Below are 22,464 nucleotides of genomic sequence, written 5' to 3' on the forward strand. Positions count from 1 at the left end.
TTATAGATATGTTTCATGTGTTAGAAAATTCACAAAGCAATTGTGTTCGGGTTATCAATTATCACTTATGTTACAGTAGCTATAAACAATTAATTCCCTTTCTTTTGACATTTTTGGTTTGTTTGCACAATATAGGAACAATACATTCATTAGCTTAGTGGTTATCATATGTTTTTACCATTTTTATGTCCACCAACTTTGTTGGAGGAGGTTTTCACCTCCTTTGTATTTTCTCAACCTAACTCAAAAAGTAATGAATGGATTTGGATGAAATTTGGAAGAAAGGTGAGCCATGGGCCAAGGAACAATTGATTAGATTTTGATGTAAATCCGGATATGTATATGGATCCAGTATTTTTTTTAATCTGTTCCCAACATAACTCAAAAAGTCATGAACAGATTTGGATGAAATTTGGTGTACAGCTTTAGTATTATCCTACGTCCAAGTGATTTGATTTTGATGTTGATAATATGTCACTTGGCAGAGATATGCACTCTACCAAGCGCCCTTCTAGTTTAAACAACAGTCTGATTGTGTTTTTTTAATCTATCCCTCTTTCCATTAAACAAAATGATTAAAGAACAGTCAGTCATTCTTTTTATAGTTATGTTTAATATTATGGAGTGACCGTGAAACAGTTAGATTTCTGTTATAAGTTGCTTTGAAACAGCTATAAACAGTTCCTACGCGTTTTCTTGAATTTTTTTCCTCTCACACTGTGTGATTTTAACCATTTCGAAACAAATTAGTCTAATTAGTCGACTTACCTTTAATTCTGTAGTTTAGTTTACCAATTATGATTGATTTTTTTTATTCCTGTTATACCAAAGCAATTTGTCACTGCCGACTTTTTTTTTTAAATCAGACATACTTGAATAATACCTCATACTTTTTTTTATCCATTTATTAGTTATGTACAATTTTGTAGAATAACCATGAAACCATGAAGTTTGTTAATGTTAGAACTCAAACTTATTTAAATGCACTTTTTCCAGGATTTGTTTTCACACTCAAGAAAAAAACTCTCCAATGCATTCTCTTATTGTATGGCTTTAACCATTGTTTAAGCAACTTGGTATAAATGATCAACTGGGCAGCTTTTACTTTTGTTTCCTAACTGTGACCAAGAAGAACATCTAAATGTTCACTAGTTTATAAAAGAATCATGCATTTTGCTCCTTGATTATGTAAAAAGGAAATCATTTGGGATGAAATGGGTTAAAGAGAGAAAGTGAAACAAGTTTGTACTTACTGTGACGTGCGGGTTCAATGTGAAGTTTAGGGTTTAGATGAAAAGATGAAAGATACAATGTGTTTAAAGCAGCATCGCTTCAGCATGGTGCTCATACACACTGACTCTCTCTTATTTCCTCTCTCTCTCTCTCTCTCTCACCACTGCGGGGGCGGGGACAAATATGCTAATCACCCTGTACATTTGATTGGTTGTCATAGAAACCAGTGGCTGATGATACCAAGAGAGCTCAGTTCAGAGTATTTCTTTCTAAACTGTATTTATTTCAACTACTGTTAAAAATGTAAATGTGGATGAAAACACACACAAATATGAATATCTGAACCAAATAAGTATATGAATAAATAAATAAATAGTGCATAGATGGTACATTCTCTTTAGCCTCCTTGTGTTCCCTTGCTGTGATGCATCACTGTGTTATAGCCACCTGTTCAGATTGACACATACACTGCAGTGCTAATGATTCATCATGCTATTTCTGCCATTTCTATCATTCACGGAGCAAGAGCATGGATGAGACTCACTTATATCAGTACAGTCTTACCTGAGGGTTTCGATCAGAACTGCGATTATGTATATTATATGTAAGGCAACATTATACGTTAAAACATCTTGATCAACACAGCCTACATGCATTTATCATGAATAACCCTAAACATTTAACACTGTGGGGCAGCACGGTGGTGTAGTGGTTAGCGCTGTCGCCTCACAGCAAGAAGGTCCGGGTTCGAGCCCCGTGGCCGGCGAGGGCCTTTCTGTGTGGAGTTTGCATGTTCTCCCCGTGTCCGCGTGGGTTTCCTCCGGGTGCTCCGGTTTCCCCCACAGTCCAAAGACATGCAGGTTAGGTTAACTGGTGACTCTAAATTGACCGTAGGTGTGAATGTGAGTGTGAATGGTTGTCTGTGTCTATGTGTCAGCCCTGTGATGACCTGGCGACTTGTCCAGGGTGTACCCTGCCTTTCGCCCGTAGTCAGCTGGGATAGGCTCCAGCTTGCCTGCGACCCTGTAGAACAGGATAAAGTGGCTAGAGATAATGAGATGAGATGAGATTTAACACTGTTTACAGCAGGGTTCTTATTACATCATCATAATAATAGTTATTATTATGGTGGCACGGTGATCTCGTGGTTAGCACTGTCGCCTCACAGGAAGAAGGTCCTGGGTTCGAGCCCAGTGGCCGACAAGGGCCTTTCTGTGTGGAGTTTGCATGTTCTCCCCGTGTCTGCATGGGTTTCCTTTGGGTGCCCCGGTTTCCCCCACAGTCCAAAGACATGCAGGTTAGGTTAACTGGTGACTCTAAATTGACCGTAGGTGTGAATGTGAGTGTGAATGGTTGTTTGTCTCTATGTGTCAGCCCTGCGATGACCTGGTGACTTGTCCAGGGTGTAACCTGCCTCTTGCCCATAGCCAGCTGGGATAGGCTCCAGCTTGCCTGCGACCCTGTACAGGATAAGCGGCTACAGATAGTCGATGGATGGATGGATGGTTGTTATTATTATTGAAAACAACAGAAAAACTCTCCAAGTATAAAGACATAGAAATAGAAAGAGAGAGAATGTGGGGCATGAGAACCACAACAATACCAGTGGTCATAGGTGCTCTTGGGTTCCTCAAGAAGGGGGATGGAAAAGTACACAGGCAAAATCCCAAGAACATCAGAATAGAAGAGCTTCAGGAGGAACTTCTTACTCACTCAGGAGGACCTTATTCATCAAGAAATCCATCGCACCCTTATGATTGCCCCAAGTTGGATTAACTCAGCTCCATAAGAGAAGCTCCAAGATTGCAGATGAGACACTCTGGCTCATCCTGGCATGGACACACATGTGCGCGCACACACACACACACACGAACATACCAAAACATCAGATAAGAACATTCCAAATTTTATAGCTCCCTCATACACACACAACTTGGCTCAGGCCTAGGGGTCTAACACACACACACACACACACCACACAAACACACATATATACACACCTCACTGCTTGTATATATTGATTATTATTTTTATCTTTGTATAATAAATTCATTTATTATCAAAGCTGTGTGTGTGTACTCATCTGCTGTTCGAGATTCTGAAGTGGCCCAGTCAAAAGAATTCAAGGAAGGTGTAGACAATTTGTAATATGGTAAGTGATCAATAATAATTTGATAAGATACCATAATCTAGCTGTAGGGGCGGCACGGTGGTGTAGTGGTTAGCGCTGTCGCCTCACAGCAAGAAGGTCCTGGGTTCGAGCCCCGGGGCTGGCGAGGGCCTTTCTGTGTGGAGTTTGCATGTTCTCCCCGTGTCCGCGTGGGTTTCCTCCGGGTGCTCCGGTTTCTCCCACAGTCCAAAGACATGCAGGTTAGGTTAACTGGTGACTCTAAATTGACCGTAGGTGTGAATGTGAGTGTGAATGGTTGTCTGTGTCTATGTGTCAGCCCTGTGATGACCTGGCGACTTGTCCAGGGTGTACCCCGCCTTTTGCCCGTAGTCAGCTGGGATAGGCTCCAGCTTGCCTGCGACCCTGTAGAAGGATAAAGCGGCTAGAGATAATGAGATGAGATGAGAATCTAGCTGTTTGGTAATTTATCTAGGATTAATGGTATGATTCATTAAATGATTCACTAAATGATTCATTGAACGGTTCACCAAATGATTCATTGAACGATTCACTAAATGATTCATGGATTCATTAAATGATTCCTTGATTCGATTCATTGAATGATTCACTTCAACGATCCAAATGAGACTGATTTTATGTAATTATTAAAGATTGATCACTTATCCAAATCTTAAATACACAAATCCTTAATTACACCTACAAAGTAGAACTTGCGATCTCCCAGTTGAGAGGCAGACACACTAACCACTAGGCCAACTCGCGGTAGTAGTAATAGTTGTATAATCTCCTTTTACTTCTGGTTGTTTACATCCATTAGAGTTGGATCCAAACCATGTACATGGGGCAGAAGGATGATGATGGTGATGTTCTGTTGATCTTTCTTGGGATGTAGACTGTGTATTTTTCCAGTCCCATCCTCATAATTCCTGATGTTCTGAGCACAACTGGGATCGTCTCAGTCTTTATACCCTGTTCCCTATTTCCAGGTCTTGGAGAGCTTTTATGTGACTCTGCTGGAGGTGCTGTGGTCAGATGGAACATATTGAAGCATGCATATTATCATTAGTATCCAATGAATCCAATCCAATCAAGGGCTTCCACATGGTGCATGCAGACAGAGACTGTGCCAGGAGAGGTAAGCACAAAGGGGGAGGGCTTGCCATTCTTGTGAACAACCGGTGGTGTAACCCAGCTCACATCACCGTGAAGGAGTGCATCTGTAGCCCGGATGTTGAACTGTGTGCTGTCGGACTTCGTCCATATTATCTGCCCAGGGAGTTTTCTAATGTCATCATGGTGGCTGTTTATGTTCCCCCCCCGCAAACCTGAACACTGCTTGTGACACTATTCACTCTGCAATAGCCCGGCTACAGACTCAACACCCGAGTGCATTTATTGCTATCTCGGGTGACTTTAATCATGTTAATTTGGACAAAACACTTTCCACTTTCACCCAATTTGTGAACTGTCCTACCAGAGAGGGAAGAACAATAGACCTGCTGTATGCTAATGTTAAAGAGGCTTACAGCTCTTCCTCCCTCCCCCCACTGGGCAGGTCAGACCACAACCTGATTTTCCTCTCCCCCTGATATGTGCCTCTGGTGAAGAGACTGCCCACCACATCAAAGATGGTGAGGAGATGGACAGACAAGGCCAACGAGATACTGCAGGGATGCTTCGAGGTGACGGACTGGCAGACACTGTGTGAGCCCCACGGAGACGACATTGATGGGCTCACAGAGTGCATCACAGGATACATCAGCTTCTGTGTGGGCACCATTGTCCCAGCTAGGACTGTCAGCTGTTACCCCAACAACAAGACGCAGGTAACGAAGGACATCAAAGGCCTCTTAAATGAGAAGAAGAGGGCTTTCAGACCCAGCAACAAGGAGGAGGTGCGAGGAGTACAGCATGAATTGATAGCAACGATCAGGGAGGCCAAGGAAAAGTACAGGAGGAAGTTGGAGTGGAAACTCCAACAGAACAACATGAGAGAGGTGTGGAGTAGAATGAAGACCATCACTGGTTATAAGCCAACCAACAGTGAAGGAGTGGATGACAATGTGGAAAGGGCAAATGAGCTAAATCTTTACTTCAACAGATTCGATGGCGTGACCCCAACCCACCATCACCACTCTTCTGCGGGATGGCTACAACCACACACTTCACATTCTCTCCCCTCCCCTGCCTCTTCTCGCCCAACCTCATCCCCATTTCAGGACCTCGCTCGCACCTCCTCAACAGATCCCCTGGCTGAGCACACCTCCCCCAAGAAACACCTTCATCCCTCCCCCACCCGTCACCTCCACACCGATCATCAGCGAGGAGCAAGTGAGAAGACAGCTGAAGAGACTCCATGCAGGAAAATCAGCAGGCCGGGATGGTGTTAGCCCCAGGGCCCTGAAGACCTGCACCCTCCAGCTAAGTGGAGTACTTCAGCATGTCTTCAACATGAGCCTGGGTCTTCAGAGGGTCCCCATGCTGTGGAAGACGTCATGCCTCGTCCCTGTACCGAAGAAGCCACGTCCCAGTGACCTCAAAGACGACAGGCCCTGTGGCATTGACGTCACACATCATGAAGACCCTAGAGAGACTCATCCTGGAGCAGATCTAGCCTATGGTCCAACCACTTCTTGATCCCCTTCAGTTCGCCTACCAGCCCCATCTTGGAGTAGAGGACGCAATCATCTACCTGCTCAACAAAGTCTATGGCCACCTAGACAAGTCAGCCAGCACTGTGAGGATCATGGTTTTTGATTTCTCCAGTGCCACCTAGACAAGTCAGCCAGCACTGTGAGGATCATGTTTTTTTTTTCTCCAGTCAAAAGACACCATCCGGCCGGCTCTGCTGGGTGAGAAGTTGACAGCGATGCAGGTGGATACCCCACTGGTGTCCTGGATTGTGGATTATTTGACTGGCAGACCACAGTACGTGCGCTTGCAGTGCTGTGTGTCGGACAGAGTGATCAGCAACACCGGGGCTCCGCAAGGGACTGTCCTTTCTTCTTTCCTTTGCACTCTCTACACCACTGATTTCAGCTACTGCATGAAGACCTGCCACCTCCAGAAATTTTCTGATGACTCTGCAGTAGTTGGACGTATTACTGGTGGTGATGAGAGTGAGTACAGGATGGTGGTGGACAACTTTGTCACGTGGAGCAGAAAGAACCACCTCCAGCTCAACGTGACGAAGACGAAAGAACTGGTGGTTGATCTGACGAGAATTAGGGCTCCGGTGAACCCTGTTAACATCCAAGGGGTCAGTGTGGATGTGGTGGAGGAATATAAGTACCTGGGTGGGGGTGTACTTGGATAATAAACTGGACTGGTCTAAAAACGTGGACACGGCCTACAAAAAGGGCCAGAGCCATCTCTATTTTCTGAGACGGCTGAGGTCCTTCAACATCTGCCAAATGATGCTGTGGATGTTCTATGAGTCTGTGGTGGCCAGTGCGAGGAAAGGAACTGGCCACCCTACCTCACTATGCCGATGGCCCAGGACAAGTGCGCTCTCTAACAGGCACTCCCCCAATGTACGAATCGTATATGGGACCCCCCTTTTTGCCTTTGGTGGCCAGTGCCATCCTGTACGCTGTCGTCTGCTGGGGCAGCGGCTTGAGGGTGAAGGACACTAACAGACTCAATAAGATCATCAGGAAGGCCGGCCATGTTATAGGTAAGGAACTGGACTCTTTGACAGTGGTGTTGGAGAAAAGGACACTGTCCAAAATAAAGACAATCTTAGACTGTCCTTCCCACCCTCTACATGAGGAGCTGATCAGCCACAGAAGCACGTTCAGTAAACGGCTGATTCTTTCACGCTGCGCAACTGAGAGACACAGGAAATCATTCCTACCTGTTGCAGTCAAGCTGTACAATGTCACTGTGTAACTGTGGTCCACTGTCTTTACCATGTATACTGTATCCTTAACTCAGGTGCAATATATGTATATAGGAATCATTGTATATAAAATCATTTCATTTTGCTTTTATTTGAAGTTATTGAACTTGTTTAAATGTATTTTATTTTAATTCTTTTTTCGGACGATTTTATCTTCTATTTTTAGACATGTTTACTTCTTCTCTGATTCAGGAGCTTTGTAGCAATTTGAATTTCCCTCCGGGGATTAATAAAGTAATTCTGATTCTGATTAAGTGTTCTGCCTGATGGTAGGTCCAAATTCCCAGGGAAGGATTACAGTAGTGGTTCCCCGTTACCTCCTACTGGATTATTTTATAGATGTTTACTCCTGTCAACCGTCCACACACATTCACAGAACAGATAAGCCTAAAGATCCTTGTGATAAAGTACAAAAATTGTGTTTCTGTTTAAAAGCAATTTTAAATTATGTGTGATCTAATTTAATCTGACTCAAAGACTTCATTTCCTTGAAGTAACACATTTTTGACTTGATAATTTGTAGAATTACAAACATAAAAGCATGATTACAAGAATAATGACTAAAAACCTTCATGTATTCATTCATGTTTGTAGTTTGTATTTTTATTTATTTCTCCAGCACTGCTGTCGAATGTTAACCGGACGCCACACAACTTTGAAAAGACTCGAGTCTGACACCCTCTCACATCTAAATACAATGCGTCATTAGTCACAGTGTTACCCTAGGCTGACACTTGCAGGACTTTTGGCCACGATTTTGTCGTGGCAAGTCGTGCCATTTTGGGGCACGAACTGGGAGGCTCCCGCACTGTTCACGACTAGTTCACGCATAGTTCACGACGAGTTCACGAATGCGTGCCCGTCCACATTCACGAACTGGCACGACGAGTTCACGCATAGTTTGCGCATAGTTTACGCACTTCCCGCAGTGGCACGACGAGTTTGCGCAATTCGGACGGTGTCGTGCCGACTTGGGCATGCCTGTGTCATGCACAACCTCATCCTCATCAGATACCCACACGCAATTTCAGAAGTGGACCGCGAAGATCCGGACACACATGATCTGATCCCTGGTGGATGGAGGACTGACCGACACCTGCAGGGGCTGCTGCCTCTAACCGGCCATCATACCCAGAAGGATGCAAAGGATCAGCGAGACTACCTGTCACATTACTACATGTCCCCTGCTGGTGCTGTCCCTTGGCAAGAAAGAATGGTAGTAGCTTCATGAGCTGCATCCACAGTTGTTCCATTTTTGAAATAAAAGAAACGAAACTCCCCCCCAAAAAAAGTCATGAAGGAATAGAAAATAAAAGACATTAAAGAAAAAAGCAAGAAAAAAAATTGCGAATGGCGAGGAGTGTCCGGGAAGCCCTATATATACCCCCGCACCGACGCGAGCGCCACTATCGCGCAGTAGTCGTGAACTGCTTGTGAACTGCTCGTGCCATGCGCAAACTGTTCGTGAAGTGCGTAAACTAGTCGTGAACTGCTTGTGCCATCAATGCGTGACCGTGTCAGTGGGAAGGCACGGCTACGCTGCGACGCGCACCAATTCGTGAACATGTCGTGAACTACTCGTGAACTCGACGTGAGCTGTTCGTGAACTATTCGTGGCAGTTCGTGACAGTCGTGGCATGGCGCGCACTTCCACGCATCCTCCCGCATCGTCCCGACGAGTTCACGACGAGATCACGAACAGTTTGCGCATAGTTCACGACCCGGTCGCGAAATTTTGTCGTGACCAAAATTTTGAACATTTCAAAATTCTCGTCCCGACATGGCACGCAGTCACGACGGGTTTATGCACACTTCACGCCAGTTTACGACTAGTTTGCGCACTGGCACGACTCGAGTCATGCCAATGCGTGCCACGGAATCGTGCAAGTGTCAGCCTAGCCTTATGCCTCCCTTACACCCGATGACTTTTCAAGCCATTGAAAATCTATGATTTTCCCAAGACTAGGGATCTTACAGGACCACTATTTGTATAAGCCAGGACTAAAGATCATATTAAAAATGGTTGATTTTTAATAGAACGTCAAGATGAGAAAAAGACTGATTTAAGACAGCTATCCTGATCACCTTACACCAAATGACTGAGATGATGGGAGAGCAATACAACTCTAGGATTTTATTCCGACATTGGAAATTTGTCTGTGATGGTGAGATCACTTGAAAGGTCATTTGGTGTAAGGCTAGCAAAAGCTGACTCAGTTGGACTGGTGGTGCAATTTAATAACCTTAATAAAAAGATGGACATAACGTAACTTTTTGGGGAAAAAGTTTTCTCAGGGTTACTGTATTTCATGTAATATTACACACTCTTGTGGCATTTGAAAGGGAAAGAGCGCCCTCATCTGTTGGACACCTGTAATGTTTACTGGTTTTGTTGTTTTCACAGGAATACTATAATAATAATAATAATAATAATAATAATAATAATAATTCCACAATATGTAGTTCAGATAGTTTTCAGATTTAATAAGGCACATAAATTATACATTAACAGCAGTGGGTTCAAAGTGTCAGCACTGATTAATAATTTATCCTGATATTCTGTTAAGAGCATGGTGGTTCTCCATGACGTTGCAGTACTGTGATCAACAAGTAAACTGTGTCCTTCATAAAGGCCCCTGTTTATGAAGTGATCTTTTCAAATGACTTTGGTTACTTATTCCAGTGCATCTCCGGACTCTAGAGCTGCTGATTTTTCATCAACATGAAAACGCAGCACTCTGGAAATCCTTCCACATGTTCATGAGCTCTGTGGAAGTAAAACCCGTAACTATGATGCGCTTTGAGAAGGTGCATCGGTCATAGTCCAAGTGACGGACCTCAAACAGGTTCCTGTAAGGCAACAGCGTCCACGCAAACTTGGGCCGAACGCTTAAGAAATTCAGGCACAAGCCGACATAAACGTCCTCCATTGGGATCGGACGCACAAACTTAGAGGCCATTGATATCTTCTTGGCCAAGTCAACTGAAAATACATATCCAGCCCCAGAAACGTAAGGTGGAAACAAGTTCTCTGGATAGATTTCCTCTGAAAGTTGCCACTTACTGTTTGGGTTCCTGCGAGGCCGGCCATCGGTGATGACCGACCCTGTGATGAAGTTGCGTTTAGCTTTGTTTTGGAGGTAGTCTACAAGATAAGGCACGTTGAGAAAGATGTCTGAATCTATCTTCATGGCATACTGGGCAGAACGGCAGTAGGTGGCCACCCAGTTCATGATCATCATGGTTTTGATGGTGAGATTGTAATAAGAGTCGAGGAAGTCCATTTGGACGATGTCTTTGTATGCTAGACTCTCTTTCTTCAGGTTCTCCTCAAGCTTTGGGTCACGTTCTCTCGGTTCTCCGATGAAGAACACCCTGGCGATGTCGACATGTGGGAGCAGGTTGTCTTGAGCCCATGTTTTTCTGATGGCTGTCCTGGATTCAGCGTCCCGGAGCGTCACAGGGATCAGGAGAACCAGGAAAGGCTTCCTGTTTTGGCACAAGTCAGGCTGGTTGAGAAGATATTTATAAGATAATGGAGAGAGTGGCTTGTAGATGTGCCTTGGTAGAAGTTGAGAAGGTTTAGGTGGTAAAGAAGTCCATTTTTCAAACAGAAAAAGTGAAAGTGCAATGAGAGCAGCCAGGAGGAGGCATTTCAGCAGCCGGGACCTCAGAGACTTTGTCACTGGAGACATTTCTGAGCAAAAACAAACGCATACGAGGAGGAAAAACTCCGACTTTGTTCACACAACGACACAGACTTCACCACTAACAGCATATTAACTCACTTCTCTTTCCGACCCTGAACGCAGATGATTTCCGCTCCAGATAAAATACCATCACGTTCACCTCTCCTGCTCTGAAAGCTCTCACAAGCTCATCTCTCTCTCTCTCTCTCTCTCTCTGTGTGTTTCTATCTGTCTCTCCAAAAGCTAAAAACAACACCAGGGGTGCGGCTTTGAAAGCCTTCCCACGTCATTTTACTATCAGGATGAATAATCAGCCTGCTGTTGGTGCTTCTCTAAATGTCCCTGTCAAACTTTCCACACTGAACATGTACAGAGTTACATTTGTGTCAGAAATGTTTACAAAAATACATGATCAAAAAGCGATACACGTGCTTGAAATACGACTTTGAAAAATAAATAACCGACACTGTGCTGCTCGGTATCTATTTATATCAGGTCTTCTTTTGACTTTGTACTCCCCCCCCCCACACACACACACACACACGAGTAGGCGGGGATGGGGAGGGACGCTTGAACCTCTTAGCCACGCCCAGACTGATCAGACTTTCTCTCTCTCTCTCTCTCTCTATCCATCCGTTATCTGTAGCAAGCTGGAGCTTGCTGACTACGGGCGAAAGGCGGGGTACACCCTGGACAAGTCGCCAGGTCATCACAGGGCTGACACATAGACACAGACAACCATTCACACTCACATTCACACCTACGGTCAATTTAGAGTCACCAGTTAACCTAACCTGCATGTCTTTGGACTGTGGGGGAAACCGGAGCACCCGGAGGAAACCCACGCGGACACGGGGAGAACATGCAAACTCCACACAGAAAGGCCCTCGCCGGCCACGGGGCTCGAACCCGGACCTTCTTGCTGTGAGGCGACAGCGCTAACCACTACACCACCGTGCTTCCTCCCGCTCTCTCTCTCTCTCTATATATATATACATACTACCGTTCAAAAGTTTGGGGTCACTTTGAAATGTCCTTATTTTTGAAAGAAAAGCACTGTTCTTTTCAATGAAGATCACTTTAAACTAATGAGAAATACACCCTATACATTGCTAATGTGGTAAATGACTATTCTAGCTGCAAATGTCTGGTTTTTGGTGCAATATCTCCATAGGTGTATAGAGGCCCATTTCCAGCAACTCTCACTCCAGTGTTCTAATGGTACAATGTGTTTGCTCATTGCCTCAGAAGGCTAATGGATGATTAGAAAACCCTTGTACAATCATGTTAGCACAGCTGAAAACAGTTGAGCTCTTTAGAGAAGCTATAAAACTGACCTTCCTTTGAGCAGATTGAGTTTCTGGAGCATCACATTTGTGGGGTCGATTAAATGCTCAAAATGGCCAGAAAAATGTCTCGACTATATTTTCTATTCATTTTACAACTTATGGTGGTAAATAAAAGTGTGACTTTTCATGGAAAACACAAAATTGTCTGGGTGACCCCAAACTTTTGAACGGTAGTCATCTCATCTCATTATCTCTAGCCGCTTTATCCTTCTACAGGGTCGCAGGCAAGCTGGAGCCTATCCCAGCTGACTACGGGCGAAAGGCGGGGTACACCCTGGACAAGTCGCCAGGTCATCACAGGGCTGACACATAGACACAGACAACCATTCACACTCACATTCACACCTACGGTCAATTTAGAGTCACCAGTTAACCTAACCTGCATGTCTTTGGACTGTGGGGGAAACCGGAGCACCCGGAGGAAACCAGGCGGACACGGGGAGAACATGCAAACTCCGCACAGAAAGGCCCTCGCCGGCCACGGGGCTCGAACCCGGACCTTCTTGCTGTGAGGCGACAGCGCTAACCACTACACCACCGTGCACACGCTCTCTCTCTCTCTCTCTCTCTCTCTCTCTATATATATACTACCGTTCAAAAGTTTGGGGTCACTTTGAAATGTCCTTATTTTTGAAAGAAAAGCACTGTTCTTTTCAATGAAGATCACTTTAAACTAATCAGAAATACACTCTATACATTGCTAATGTGGTAAATGACTATTCTAGCTGCAAATGTCTGGTTTTTGGTGCAATATCTCCACAGGTGTATAGAGGCCCATTTCCAGCAACTCTCACTCCAGTGTTCTAATGGTACAATGTGTTTGCTCATTGCCTCAGAAGGCTAATGGATGATTAGAAAACCCTTGTACAATCATGTTAGCACAGCTGAAAACAGTTGAGCTCTTTAGAGAAGCTATAAAACTGACCTTCCTTTGAGCAGATTGAGTTTCTGGAGCATCACATTTGTGGGGTCGATTAAATGCTCAAAATGGCCAGAAAAATGTCTTGATTATATTATATTTTCTATTCATTTTACAACTGATGGTGGGAAATAAAAGTGTGACTTTTCATGGAAAACACAAAATTGTCTGGGTGACCCCAAACTTTTGAACGGTAGTGTATATATAATTAGACAACCTTTATTGTCATTCAGTATGCAACAAGTGTACACCGAATGAAATTTCGTTGCAATTTGGCTCAGCACAGAAATAAATATGAAGTGTATTAAATTAAATTATGCAGCAGCAAAATATTATAGAGTGCAATAGTATAAAGTGACCTGTGGAATTAGGAATGTTCAAGTTATAAATAGAAGTTTAGAGTTTGGGTTGGTGACACGGTGGTGTAGTGGTTAGCGCTGTCGCCTCACAGCAAGAAGGTCCGAGTTCAAGCCCCGTGGCTGGTGAGGGCCTTTCTGTGTGGAGTTTGCATGTTCTCCCCGTGTCCGCGTGGGTTTCCTCCGGGTGCTCCGGTTTCCCCCACAGTCCAAAGACATGCAGGTTAGGTTAACTGGTGACTCTAAATTGACCGTAGGTGTGAATGTGAGTGTGAATGGTTGTCTGTGTCTATGTGTCAGCCCTGTGATGACCTGGCGACTTGTCCAGGGTGTACCCCGTCTTTCTCCCGTAGTCAACTGGGATAGGCGCTGTAGAAGGATAAAGTGGCTAGAGATAATGAGATGAGATGAGTTTGGGTTTGGAGTTCAGCATTCTGGTGACCTGGGGGAAAAAGCTGTTACAGAACCTGGTGGTCCTGCACCTAATGCTGCGGAACCTCTTTCCAGAGGGGAGAACAGCCTATAATGAGGGTGTGAGGGGTCACTGATGATGGTTCTGGCTCAAGACATGCAACACCTTGGTGCAATGTCCTGAATGGAGGGAAGAGAAGTCCCAATGATTTTCTCTGCTGTCCTCACCACTCTCTTCACATTCTTCCAGTCAGAGGCATTGCAGCCTCCACACCACACCACACAGAGATGCAGTTGCATATACATATACATAATGGGCGGCACAGTGGTGTAGTGGTTAGTACTGTCGCCTCACAGCAAGAAGGTCCTGGGTTTGAGTCCAGCGGCCGTCAAGGGCCTTTCTGTGTGGAGTTTTCATGTTCTCCCCGTGTCTGCATGGGTTTCCTCCGGGTGCTCCGGTTTCCCCCACAGTCCAAAGACATGCAGGTTCGGCTAATTGGTGGCTCTAAATTGACCGTAGGTATGAATGGTTGTTTGTCTCTGTGTTAGCCCTGCAATAACCTGGCGACTTGTCCAGAGTGGACCCTGCCTCTCTCCCATAGTCAGCTGGGATAGGCTCCAGTACATACAGTACGATATATGTACATGTGCAGGAAAATGGGGGCTGCGGTAGTCAGGTGAGAAAGAGAGTGCAGGCAGGGTGGAGCAGCTGGAGAAGGATTTCGGAAGCCATTTGTGATAGGAAAGTCCCAGCAAAAGTGTAAGGTAAGATGTATAAGACAGTAGTGAGACCAGCTATGATGTATGGATTGGAGACCATACCCTTTAACGAAGAGGAGGCAAAGTTGAAGGTGGCGGAGTTGAGAATGTTAAGGTTTGCGATGGGAGTGACAAGGTTGGGTAGGATAAGGAATGAGCACATCAGAGGGACAGCACATGTGGAGAGCTTGGGAATTAAGCTAAGAGAGATGAGACTGAGATGGTCTGGGCACATCCTGAGAAGAGATGCAGAGCATGTGGGAAGGAGAATGTTGAGGATGGAGCTGCCAGGCACACGAAAACGAGGAAGGCCAAAGAGGAGATACATGGATGTGGTGAGAGAGAACATGAAAGTGGCAGGTGTGGTAGAGAAGAATGCGGAAGACAGGGAGCAATGGAGATGGAAGATCCGCTGTGACGACCCCTAATCTGGAGTAGCCAAAAGAAGAAGAAATATCCATCCATCCATCCATCTGTAGCCGCTTATCCTGTTCTACAGGGTCGCAGGCAAGCTGGAGCCTATCCCAGCTGACTATGGGCGAGAGGCGGGGTACACCCTGGACAAGTCGCCAGGTCATCGCAGGGCTGACACATAGGCACAAACAACCATTCACACTCACATTCACACCTACGGTCAATTTAGAGTCACCAGTTAACCTAACCTGCATGTCTTTGGACTGTGGGGGAAACCAGAGCACCCGGAGGAAACTCATGCGAACACGGGGAGAACATGCAAACTCCACACAGAAAGGCCCTCGACAGCCGCTGGGCTCAAATTCAGGACCTTCTTGCTGTGAGGCGACAGCGCTAACCACTACACCACCATGCCACTCTCTCTCTCTCTCTCTCTCTCTCTCTCTCTATATATATATATATATATATATATATATATATATATATATATATATATATATATATTACAAAAACAGTTTTGGAGCTATTCTGATTTTAATTTGAGAATTCACCACTTAAAAAAATGATTTAAAATACCTTTATAAGTAATCCTGTATTAGTCTTGTGTGTTCATCCAGTATGTCTCACCTCTTTAGGTGGGTGTAGTTGCCTGGAATGTTCTTGGCTGATGATTAAATCAAGTCAAGTCAAGTTTATTTTTATAGCACTATAGCACTTTTAACAATAGACATTGTCACAAAGCAGCTAAACAAAATTTTAATGACTTTAAACATGAGCTAATTTGATCCCTGATCTATCCCCAGTGAGCAAGCCTGTGGCGATGGTGGCAAGGAAAAACCCCCTCAGACGACATCTCGAGAGGAACCAGACTCAGAAGGGAACCCATCCTCATTTGGGTGATAACTGATAGTGTGATTATAACATTTTTATACCAGTTTTAACATGAAGTCTGTTTTGTTGATGTTATAAACTGTTCATTGATGGAAACTTGAGTGCAAAACTGTTCATGACAACTGCAGTTCTAAAGTTAGCAAGTTAACTGTAGTCCTCAGACATAAGGCATTACTGTAAGTATCCAGAACCGTCTTCCAAGTGCGACTTTTGACTGTCCATATGGGCCGTCCTGCACAGGAGCGATGTGATGAGACTCCAGCCAAATCAGTCAAGAACCACGCTTTGACTTTCTGTTTCAAAATATAGTTTGATTGTATTGCAGGCGGGCGGCATGGTGGTGTAGTGTAGAACCCAAAACCTTCTTGCTGTCGCTTCACAGCAAGAAGGTTTTGGGTTTGAGCCCAGTGGCCGACAGGGACCTTTCTGTGTGGAGTTTGCATGTTCTCCCTGTGTCTGCATGGGTTTCCTCCTGGTGCTCTGGTTTCCCCCACAGTCCAAAGACATGCAGGTTAGGTTAATTGGTGGCTCTAAAAAAATTGACTGTAGGTGTGAATGTGAGTGTGAATGGTTGTTTGTCTCTGTGTGTCAGCCCTGTGATGATCTGGTGACTTGTCCAGGGTGTACCCCGCCTTTCGCCCATAGTCAGCTGGGATAGGCTCCAGCTTGCCCATGATCCTGCACAGGATAAGTGGTTATGGATGGATGGATGGATGGATTACAGGCATTTCACAGATTCTCTTATCCAGAGCGACGTACAACAGGACCCTACAGCAGTGGGCAGCCCAGGGAGCAGCTGGGGATTAGGCGCCTTGCTCAAGAACACTTCAGCCATTTCTGCTCGTCCAAGGAATCAAACGAGCGACCTTTTGGTCCCAAAGCTGCTTCTCTAACCTTTAGACCGTGGCTTACAGAAATCTTTAGCCACTATTGTGTTTTATTGTGGTTTAGCCACTGTCTTATTAATGTGAACACATCATCGGCTATGCAGGAAGCATGACCTACACCTTTAGACAAACACATTTAGATAGTGACGAGAAATTTGTACAAACTCAAGTTTTTAAAAAAAGTGTCCTTCATTGACATTTATCTCATCTCATTATCTCTAGCCGCTTTATCCTGTCCTACAGGGTTGCAGGCAAGCTGGAGCCTATCCCAGCTGACTACAGGCGAAAGGCGGGGTACACCCTGGACAAGTCGCCAGGTCATCACAGGGCTGACACATAGACACAGACAACCATTCACACTCACATTCACACCTACGGTCAATTTAGAGTCACCAGTTAACCTAACCTGCATGTCTTTGGACTGTGGGGGAAACCGGAGCACCCGGAGGAAACCCACGTGGACACGGGGAGAACATGCAAACTCCGCACAGAAAGGCCCTCGCCGGCCACGGGGCTCGAACCCGGACCTTTTTGCTGTGAGGCAACAGCGCTAACCACTACATCACCATGCCGTCTCATTGACATTTATATCCCTAATAAAATGCTGACCCCAAATCTTATCCTAGCCTTAAACTTCGTATAGTATTTGCATGAAAACAAGTAAAGAAGATCAAATAATTAGTAGGCCATACTTTTTTTTTTTAAAAACAAAATCCATTTTATTGTAATATGGGTTACAGAGAAACACCTGTTGTTCACCCAATTAACAAAAACAAAAAAACAAACAAACAAACGAACAAACAAATCATATTCAAATACCAAACAAGAGACTTTAATTTACACAGGTATTTTAGAGGGTCAGTGGTTTAGTCTATAGCAGGAAAGGTGTCAGGGTCAAGGGTCAAAGGAAGGGAAGGAGGGATGGTGGTGTTGGTGTTGGTATAGGTGGGGGGAGCGTACAAGAGGACTCACTCTGTATATTAATTCATTTTGTGTACAATACCTTTTATATAAATGTACAATGTTGATTACAAAATGGATGTGGTCTTTCTTAAGTATTCATCTGCTGCACAACATTAATCTTATGGCTCTCGTTCATGATCATACTCATAATCGGTCTGGGTGAACTTGCTTACATCAGTGACGTACTGACATAGGTCCTGCCTTTACTTCTGAGCAGACACGGTTGCTAAAAAAAAAATCCAATGAAACATGGAATTGTTGTGTGTCCCACTGGCAGTACACTGCAAAATCACCAGTGTGAAATGAACTTCAGGTCACGTGAAGAGATTCAGCACCATTTGAATTAATTTAGCATTCGAATTAATGTAGCATGCAATCGGTTTAAAAAGAAAAACGCGCACACACACCACCACACCGTGCATGGACGATGATGGAGCAGTGTCAGTAGGTCTGAAAATGGAGACTTGTGTATGGTATTTCTGCTGCAGTGAAACGTGATATATGCCAACATTCGTCCTGTCTGGTCAGCTGGAATGATGGTGGAAGGACAGGGATGAAATAAAATGCGTCACACTGAGGCTAATATTCACAAAATGGGTCTCAACTTCTCCACTGGATGGATGACAATAAAACATGAGGTGCTTAAAACAGTGAAGAGGCACCAAACACTAATAAAGACTACACACACACACACAAACATTCTACCCTTGGAACACAAACCATACTTGAATTACCTTGGCCAGATGTGGTACAGAAACAGATATTTTAATTTTGCTAATTGAAAAGCTTTCCAGAGCAACCCCTCCCATCAGTGTGCTTTCTGAAAGATTTGTTAGACAGCGACTCGAGATTGCAGTCTTTGGTGTGTGTGTGTGTGTGTGTGTGAGAGAGAGAGAGAGAGAGAAAGAGAGAGAGAGAGATCAACTCATGTATAGACTGTGTGAGTGAAGCTGTGGACCAGCACTTAAGCTACTGGCGCCGCCCGCGATCAATGGCGAGCTCTGGCCTGGAACGAGGGTTATTAAATGAGGAAGAGAAAGAGTGATGGGGGGGGGGGAATACAGCTAAGCTTCTGCTTTGGTAGCTGAAAAGGTTGGACTGATGCAGTAAGGGCAGAATGGCAGAAAGTAGGGTGTGGTTTTTTTTTATGATGATTTTACGATCGTTTTCTTCTTCCCTCAAAGTTTCTGAAGTTGGATGGTCTGATCTTCATCTCCGCAAACTCAATGGAGTGCTCATGACCCTTCCAGTGGAACCAGTTCACACCCTGGAAAAAAAAATAGTTATAGGCGTTCACTTCACATCTCTCATCTCATCTCATTATCTCTAGCCGCTTTATCCTGTTCTACAGGGTTGCAGGCAAGCTGGAGCCTATCCCAGCTGACTACGGGCGAAAGGCGGGGTACACCAATGAGTAAATAATAAAATAAATGTTTTGAATGAATTTTTATGTAGGTGTACGGTATATCACTTATCATGAAAGGCTCATATAGGTGTCATATAGCTTTATGAACACTCTGAATTTTAAACGCATGGTCTAAAATGGGGGCGGTACGGTGGTGTAGTGGTTAGCGCTGTCGCCTCACAGCAAGAAGGTCCGGGTTCGAGCCCCGTGGCCGGCGAGGGCCTTTCTGTGTGGAGTTTGCATGTTCTCCCCGTGTCCGTGTGGTTTCCTCCGGGTGCTCCGGTTTCCCCCACAGTCCAAAGACATGCAGGTTAGGTTAACTGGTGACTCTAAATTGACCGTAGGTGTGAATGTGAGTGTGAATGGTTGTCTGTGTCTATGTGTCAGCCCTGTGATGACCTGGCGACTTGTCCAGGGTGTACCCCGCCTTTCGCCCGTAGTCAGCTGGGATAGGCTCCAGCTTGCCTGCGACCCTGTAGAACAGGATAAAGCAGCTACAGATAATGAGATGAGATGAGATGAGATGGTCTAAAATGTATTGATCACTGTAGGAGCCATAAATACTTTCTTATTTTTTGCTTTTTATTATGGTGTTAATTTTATGGGTATTGGTTTATTTTGTTTGTGTTGTTTTCATTTTATTGGTTACTTTTGGACATGGGTGTGGCGCTGGGCGTGTGCGGTGCGCAATTGGGAGCCTTAATTAGCTTTACCTGACACCTGTGCTTCAGTTCAGTTTGGCGTGGGGTGAGCACAGGGAGGGCTATCTTTTGTGTACCGCACATAGCACATCGCATGGACTCACCTAAAACTTCTGTTCATTTGGATGTCTTTGCTCTGCCTTGCACTTGGAAAGAGTACTGGATTCTAAATGAAATGTAGAGCAATAAACTACAGAAACGGGAGTAATTGTGTGGACATTGGATCGAGTGCGCGTAAGACAATTGTTTCCCCTGCTTAGCCCACCGTGGCTTCTGAATATTTGGTTAGTTGGATCTGGTAGCCGCAATAATCACTATGCTAGGAGCTTTACTTTGAAGAATTGTCTTTCTATGAAACCCATGTTCATCCATCCATTATCCGTAACCGCTTATCCTGTGCAGGGTCGCAGGCAAGCTGGAGCCTATCCCAGCTGACTATGGGCGAGAGGCGGGGTACACCCTGGACAAGTCACCAGATCATCACAGGGCTGACACACAGAGAAAAACAACCATTCACACTCACATTCACACCTACGGTCAATTTAGAGCCACCAATTAACCTAACCTGCATGTCTTTGGACTGTGGGGGAAACTGGAAACACCCGGAGGAAACCCACACGGACACGGGGAGAACATGCAAACTCCACACAGAAAGGCCCTCATCAGCCACTGGGCTCGAACTCAGAACCTTCTTGCTGTGAGGCGACAGCGCTAACCACTACACCACCGTGCCACCACCCATGTTCATAAATCATTAAATAAACATTACAGTTGCTTTATAATTACTTCCATCATTATGACATTTAAAGGAGACATATTATACGCCTTTTCAACACATTGACTCAGTTCCTTAAGGTTTTAATGAAATGTCTGAGTTATGCTTTGGTCAAAACACCACAAGAATAAATCACCACAGCTCCCTTCTCACCCTGTCTAAACAGCCCTGTTTAAAACGGCTGATTTGAGGAGTGGCCTGTTCCTTTAAATGATAATGATCTACTGCTCACCCCACCCCCTCTTAGTCCAGCCAATCAGGTCACTCTTTCCTCATTGATATTCATTCCCAAAGGCAGTTCTCAAGCTATGAGTGGAGATACTCGGATGAGGGGGCGGGGTTATTCTAATGAGCTCCCTTTGTGACATAGAAAGGGGAGTTGAATCTGAACAGCTTGTTGAAGCACAAGTTTACTGAAATAGGCAGAACAAAAGAAACTGACAGGGCCGTCTTATTTCACAGTTTGTGTGTTGGTAGGCTCCAGATACCCAAATGTCTGCGCATAAGCACTGAAAAAGTACATTTTTCATAATACGCCCCCTTTAGAGTTTGTTTAATATAAAACGCAATTATTATAAATTGTATCACTTTTGTGACATGATTATAAGTTGTCAATGAATTACACTGGACATAGCACATTATTAGAGTTTATAAAAATGCTTACAAGGAATTATTGCAAAACATTAGAAGCACGGGTGTCAGTTGTCACAAAGGGTTTATGTAGGTTTCATATCACTTTATAAGCACCGCCTTTAAATATTACCTTTTAAACAACTCTTAAAAAAAGGTCTAAATGTATACATTTATTACTGTGCTACTAAGTGTCTCATCTCATCTCATTATCTCTAGCCGCTTTATCCTGTTCTACAGGGTCGCAGGCAAGCTGGAGCCTATCCCAGCTGACTATGGGCGAAAGGCGGGGTACACCCTGGACAAGTCACCAGATCATCACAGGGCTGACACATAGACACAGACAACCATTCACACTCACATTCACACCTACGGTCAATTTAGAGTCACCAGTTAACCTAACCTGCATGTCTTTGGACTGTGGGGGAAACCAGAGCACCCGGAGGAAACCCATGCGGACACGGGGAGAACATGCAAACTCCACACAGAAAGGCCCTCGCCGGCCACGGGGCTCGAACCAGGACCTTCTTGCTGTGAGGCGACAGCACTAACCACTACACCACCGTGCCACCCCGCTACGAAGTGTATTTTATATTATTCTATCCATATTCACTGGATGTAAGCAATTGCACGCTCTGATTGGCTACTCTACAGCTAGAATATCAGCTCATATACCTTGAGTAGGTGAAAATAAAATGGCGGAGCGTGTTGCTGAACCAAGCGAAGACGAAATAAAATCTCTACTCGTAAACAAAACCCCAATAAAAAAGTACAAACAAAGCAACAAAATATGGAATAAAAGTATCTGATGGTAAGAACGTATCTTTTTTTGATTTTTCAAGAATTATTATTATCGCATTTTTCACAAATTGCTCCTGTCATTTCGCTGGTTTGTTTACATTTTAAGCGGAAATGATTTTGTCGGACGTTTTGTATAAAGGTTTTATTGATTGAATTTGCAAAAATTAAAAATGCTCTGTTTCTCAAAATCCAGTGAATGTGGATAGAATAAAACAGTTATTCCACTCAATCTCGTTGTACACGGCTTAT

General features: G+C 44.5%; 3 protein-coding genes across 8 annotated transcripts in view; all 3 read right to left on the minus strand.

The window, feature by feature from the left end:
• Nucleotides 1-3,056, minus strand: part of zgc:162952 (PKc_LIMK_like_unk domain-containing protein) — a 75,673-nt gene extending 72,617 nt beyond the window's left edge. For 2 of the 5 annotated variants that reach the window (XM_060906709.1, XM_060906705.1), the window contains exon 1: nucleotides 1,254-1,730. Coding sequence is in view for 1 of the 5 variants with exons in the window: in XM_060906707.1 (XP_060762690.1) it covers nucleotides 2,947-2,977 (31 nt within the window). In the remaining 4 variants the exon portion in view is untranslated. Of the gene's footprint in view, nucleotides 1-1,253; nucleotides 1,731-2,942 lie in introns of those variants that run through there. The other 3 variants (XM_060906707.1, XM_060906706.1, XM_060906711.1) reach the window with 3 other exon arrangements.
• A 6,672-nt stretch (nucleotides 3,057-9,728) lies between these two features.
• Nucleotides 9,729-11,191, minus strand: b3galt8 (beta-1,3-galactosyltransferase 8). The gene has a single exon (XM_060906712.1). The coding sequence runs from the start codon at nucleotides 10,958-10,960 to the stop codon at nucleotides 9,983-9,985; it is 978 nt and encodes a 325-aa protein (XP_060762695.1). The 5' UTR covers nucleotides 10,961-11,191; the 3' UTR covers nucleotides 9,729-9,982.
• Nucleotides 11,192-17,632: 6,441 nt separating this feature from the next.
• The window catches only part of tncb (tenascin Cb), a 99,837-nt gene continuing 95,005 nt past the window's right edge, over nucleotides 17,633-22,464 (minus strand). For both annotated transcript variants that reach the window (XM_060907377.1, XM_060907376.1), the window contains one exon: nucleotides 17,633-19,170. In XM_060907377.1, the coding sequence (XP_060763360.1) occupies nucleotides 19,060-19,170 (111 nt within the window). In that variant the 3' untranslated portion in view covers nucleotides 17,633-19,059. The remainder of the gene's footprint in view (nucleotides 19,171-22,464) is intronic.

The sequence above is a fragment of the Neoarius graeffei genome, chromosome 24, assembly GCF_027579695.1.
Source record: "Neoarius graeffei isolate fNeoGra1 chromosome 24, fNeoGra1.pri, whole genome shotgun sequence".
Classification (NCBI taxonomy): Eukaryota; Metazoa; Chordata; class Actinopteri; order Siluriformes; family Ariidae; genus Neoarius; species Neoarius graeffei.